The 5,281-nt window shown below is 42.0% G+C and overlaps 1 protein-coding gene across 1 annotated transcript; it reads right to left on the bottom strand.

Annotated features, from left to right (window-relative positions):
• Window positions 1-3,635: 3,635 nt before the first annotated feature.
• LOC149821422 (17.8 kDa class I heat shock protein-like) lies at window positions 3,636-4,508 on the bottom strand. The gene has a single exon (XM_089982977.1). The coding sequence runs from the start codon at window positions 4,367-4,369 to the stop codon at window positions 3,869-3,871; it is 501 nt and encodes a 166-aa protein (XP_089839103.1). The 5' UTR covers window positions 4,370-4,508; the 3' UTR covers window positions 3,636-3,868.
• Window positions 4,509-5,281: the final 773 nt, after the last annotated feature.

The raw sequence follows: 5,281 nt of genomic DNA on the forward strand, positions 1-5,281 counted from the left end.
TGCTGGGTATCTAGTTTAACTCAGTTCTATATAGCATAATTTCATAATATCACGGTTGACCTTGAGTAAACCCTCAGACTTGGAACACATAATAGTTTGTGCATTCAAAGTTTAGAACATGCGCCAATATAGATATGGGAATATACTCAAAACAGAAAATTTCAGCACAGTGTAAGCTTAACATGGACAAAAATCATAATCTGCTATAATTTGTACATTAAATGGATAGCACCTAAGTATACTCAGACATCGGTTTAGGCAATTTCATGGTTAAAGGAACTACACAACCTTTATACATCGAAGAGTTAGGCAACTATGCCAACCTTCTGTGAATGATGAAAGTCTAATCACTACTATCATTTAGGTAAAATGTAGCACATAAAAAAAAATCGCCAGGCAGTCTGTGGCCATCTGCAAGTTAAAAACTATATAGGATGTGTAGTAAATGAATTCATATTTGCAGGACAAATTTGTATGGCTCAAGAAGGAAATATAATTCAAAAAGAAATAATTCAACATGACCAATTACATCACTTCATGCTGGAGTTAACAAAGTTTCATTTATCTAGGTCCAAAACTACAATCGGAAATAATGCATAGTAATAGATGGAATCAGTCTGATTCCAAAACCCCCCTAATCCCCCTTTAAGCGTAAGACTGAAACCCGGTTCCCCCTATTTTATATTTTTTTTTTCTGGTTTGGGCATGACCCAGCCACCTAATCGGTGGAGCTTATCGTGGAGAAAAAGAAAGAATCGAGCCACCATGAACTCCATCTGGTTCCCAAGGGTTTCATCCAAAGAAAAACAACATAAAATCGAACCAGGGTTCGATTTCTCAATCATCTTCACAAGAGGGGACCCGTACCTCTTACGGTGGTTTTCCGGTGGCCGGAGACTAACGTCGCAGAGGGGTGCAGACTGGTGACGCTCCTCCCAACTGCCGTGAAAGGAGATGCTCGAGGGGCCTTTGACACTTGCGGATGGCCGGAGACTCGCCGGTGATGGGGCTCCTTCCTCCGGCGTGGAGCACACTGAGAGAGAGAGAGAGAGAGAGAGAGAGAGAGAGAGAGAGAGAGAGAGAGAGAGAGAGAGAGATGAACGAATCGGGAAAAGAGACCCACTTGGGATCCCCCTTTTGAAGAGGAAGGCCTGGCAAAATCGAAGCCCCCTCCTTCCAGCGGCTGCGCTTCAAGCCTCCCTCCCTTTCCTTCCTGCGATTTCGGTTAGGGTTCTCTCTCAGAACCCTAACCCCCTTTCTTCTTTCGTTTCAGACTTATCGGGCAACCCTTATCGGATTGCCCCTTTTTCTTATAAGTCCTGTTACATAGGGCGCGGCTCGGGTCCGGACCCGAGACCCGCAACTCGCCCCCAAATGATATGGATCCAACTGTGGATCCTCGGATTAACTTTATAATTAAAATTTTTATTTGATTATTTTTATTATTATTAACTTGTGGTTGATATCATTTATACCTATTTACCCCTTTATGGGTCCTAGATCCGAAATGTGGATCTAGGCCCAATTTGCATTTTTTTTTTTTTGAAATATTTTGTAATATGAACAAAATTTATTAGCAAAACTTTTCGGTTTTTACAGATTTACTCTAACAGCTAGTTTAGTTAGTTTGACTAGTCAATTGGACTAGCTTTAACGGCTAATTTGACTAGCCGTCATCCATTTGTTATATAGGTAAGAGATGATAGATATACATGTGGGTGTGTTTGAGTGCTTTTGGTTCATTTTGTAAATTTTTTTGTTCATTTCTAATTAATAAAAAAATATTTATTTATTTTCTAGGTGTTCTTGTGGGTGTATAACTATGTTGCTTCTTATCTTTGCTTAAATGAATTATGTTTATGCTTTAGATCCTTTTTATTTGTCTTTTGATTGTGTCTCGGGATTAGTGCTACTTCGTGATGGAATTAGTAGATCAAGTCTCAAAGGAGTTCTTGTCTCCATGACAGATAACGTGAATACTTGCTTGCGGTTGTTAATGAGCAAAGAAGACACAAGGCTTACAGTATACAACAGTACAGCATGAAGTGCATCTAAAGGGCAGATGAAATGGTTGGATGAGCATGCATACACAAGGTAACGCAGTCAAATGCAAGAAATTAGCAACTTCAAAAAGCCTTTTGCACAAAGAACATTCACAGGGAGACTGGACCCCAGCAAAAAGTATGTCCTGCAGTAACAAATCTCAAGCAAACAGATGGTAAAACCCAAGCATGTGAATGTGGATCAGACAGCTAGAATAAAGTTCATAAAGCTTTCATGGCTGATAACTCTGTCATGGTCAACTGAAAATTATAAGCATTTTTGCTTACCAGTCACAACAGCAAACAACATAATCATTAGTTTTAGCATATCCCGGTGACATCTTTAATTTGTCTCTTTTCCACCCCGCTAAGGACTGATCAGACAAGGTCAGCATATCCCAGGGAACAAGTACGCTCTCATGAAGATGAAGAGCATGCCACAGTGACAGCTTCAAGTAGCAGAGGACCAATCCAAGTGACATGAGAAACGATGACCATTACTCTTTTAGTCTGAACAGGACTGTCAATATCTGCATGGGGGACAAAGGCACATCTCCAAATAATGAGATTCGACAATGCTTCAATATTCTTGCTAACTTTACCATGAACAGAGAGCCGCATTTGTTCAAGTCAACCTCCCGCACAACTGCATCCACTGCTCCTCTAGGATGTATTTGCCTGCCGAGTGGTTTCCCATTCAAATCAGGGCGCTCTTTCCTCGTGGAGAAATAGGGCCGTGTGTTAGCACTGACGCAGTGGAGCCCGAGTGCACTTCTGCAGAAAGGGCTTTCTGCAGCATACAGATACAATCCTAGTCTGCTCTTATAGCTCTTCTTTTCAGTTCAAGAAGCTCTTTAACAATTTCTACATTGTTTCTCATGTAGCACCTCCACAATGGTAACTACTACAATTTCAAACAGCAATTCCAACATTCTGAAAACAAAACCTATCCAACTTCATAATACGAATAACAAAGCCACATATCAAAGCAAGTACAGCACTAATGAAAAATTTGAACTCTGGCACCAGCAACAGATAAGTATGGACATCCGGAGAAAATTGGAAAACCAAAAGGAGACTATGCCCACATTCAAACCTCTAAACACCCCCCTGAACATCATCCTAAATATTTTATGCCGGTCAAGATCATCAACAGCAAAGAGAGAAAATTTATGGCTGGAAAGCAACAGAAACTTGGTGACACTAAGGTTTGCTCCAGCATTGACGTTGGCTTTATGTACTAGAAGTCCCCTTCCCATTAATCAGATATTCAGACACAAAGAAGGTCAAGCATTCATCAACACCCAAGATGGAAAAGACTAAGATTCTATCAGTCCAATTAAAGGCATGTTAATGAACCTTCATTGGAAGTAGTACGCAAAGAAGGCTTTGGCTATGAGGATGGTAACAAGAAGAAAAGGGCGTCCCCACCTGAAGTTCATCAACCACCTAAGAAAATGCATTACTACAAACACTATGAAGCAAAACAAGTAAACAACAAACTGCTACAGCCTACACTAAAGTTGGGGGAGAAAATCAAACAGATTAAGCAAATTCATAAGCAGAAAGGGGTCAAATTCAGGAGTTATGTTGTCACTCCAAACAACTAGTTTTCCATTATATTCAACACTACAGAGCGTGCTTACAGCATACACAAACGCCTACAGAAGACACAAAAACCATTTACTACAATCACACCAAGAACCCAACACTATCCATCAAAGAACAAAGCAAACCCCACCAAGAATTTACAGACCAACATCCTACAACTTCACGTCAGACGCGAGAAGGCAACAGATTCAATGGTGGGAGGCCGCAGAAGACGCTCAGCCGGAGATCTCGATGGACTTAACGTCGGGCTTCTTGGCCTCCTCCTTGGGGACGGTCACCGTGAGGACGCCGTTCTCCATCACGGCCTTCACCTGGTCAACCTTGGCGTTTTCCGGCAGCCGGAAGCGGCGGAGGAACTTGCCGCGGCTGCGCTCGACGCGGTGCCAGCGGTCGTTCTTCTCCTCGACCTCCTTGTTCCTCTCGCCGCTGATATGGAGCACGCGCCCCTCCTCGATCTCGATTTTCACCTCCTCCTTCTTGAGCCCCGGGAGGTCGGCCTTGAAGACGTGGGCTTGGGGCGTCTCCTTCCAATCGATCTGGGTATTGGCGAAAGCGGAAGTCTCGCCATTTCTGACGCTGAAGAAGGAAGAGGAGCGGGGGTCGGAGGGTGGTGAAAGGGTGGAGAAGGGGAATCCCTCGAAGGGGTCCCAAACGTCGAGGGAGAAGGGGTCGAAGACGTTGCTGCGTCGGCCGAAGAAGCTCGGAATGATCGACATTCTCTCTACGTCTGATTCTTATTCTTCTTCAGAAAGCGAGAAAGACAAGATGGGTGTGTTCGAAAACGATTGGTAGTGTTGCAGAGCTCTCGATTATGGTGATTTCTTCGCGTTTGTTTCTCTTTGTTTGCGTTGAGGACGATGGTAAACAAGGTGGGGTTTATATAGAGGGCGGTGAAGAGGACTCTTGAAACTTCTCGATAGAGAAGCGATCTTGTTATCGGCTGTGAATACTCTAGAGAAGATCTGCGAAGAATTCAGCAACAGAGAGTCGAGAGGTTTCTGGATCCTTCTCGACCCATCGAGGGGAAACGACGAGCCATAGATAGTGACAAAAAGTAAAAAAAAAATGGCAAAATCTCAGCAGACAAAAAAAAATTTGTAGATCTCGAATTTTTTTCGGCAAAATCTCGGTAATAAACAATAAAGTAAAAATATAAAAAATGAAATTTATAAATAAATAAAAAACACACACGCTTTTTTACGATAAATAGCAGATAAAAACATAAATATTGCGTTTAAAACGCGATATTTATGTTTCTGATGAAAAGATCACGAGAAATTGCAGTGTTTAACTTTCAGGGTAGTTTCTCGTGATATTAGCGAAATTTTCATAAATCTCACGAGATTTGACTTGGCTCGTTCTCTTGAAATTCTTGCGATAAGTTATAGAAGTTTTTATTTTTTCGGAAATCTCAGGGAAATGCCTAATTGACATGGTGTAAGTGGGTATACCGGATCCAACCCAAAGTATCAAACCGATTATACCCGACCTGACCCGAAGTTTCAAACAGATTATACTTGATCCGACATGATTCTAGAGGACGTGTGGGTTAGGTCGGGTCAAAAATATAGACCCATAACAAAAATGAATTGGGTCTTGGGTATTGCAAATAAAGACCTGAATCTGTT

Source organism: Nuphar pumila, chromosome 12 (genome assembly GCF_984573655.1).
Source record: "Nuphar pumila chromosome 12, dmNupPumi1.hap1.1, whole genome shotgun sequence".
NCBI lineage: Eukaryota > Viridiplantae > Streptophyta > Magnoliopsida > Nymphaeales > Nymphaeaceae > Nuphar > Nuphar pumila.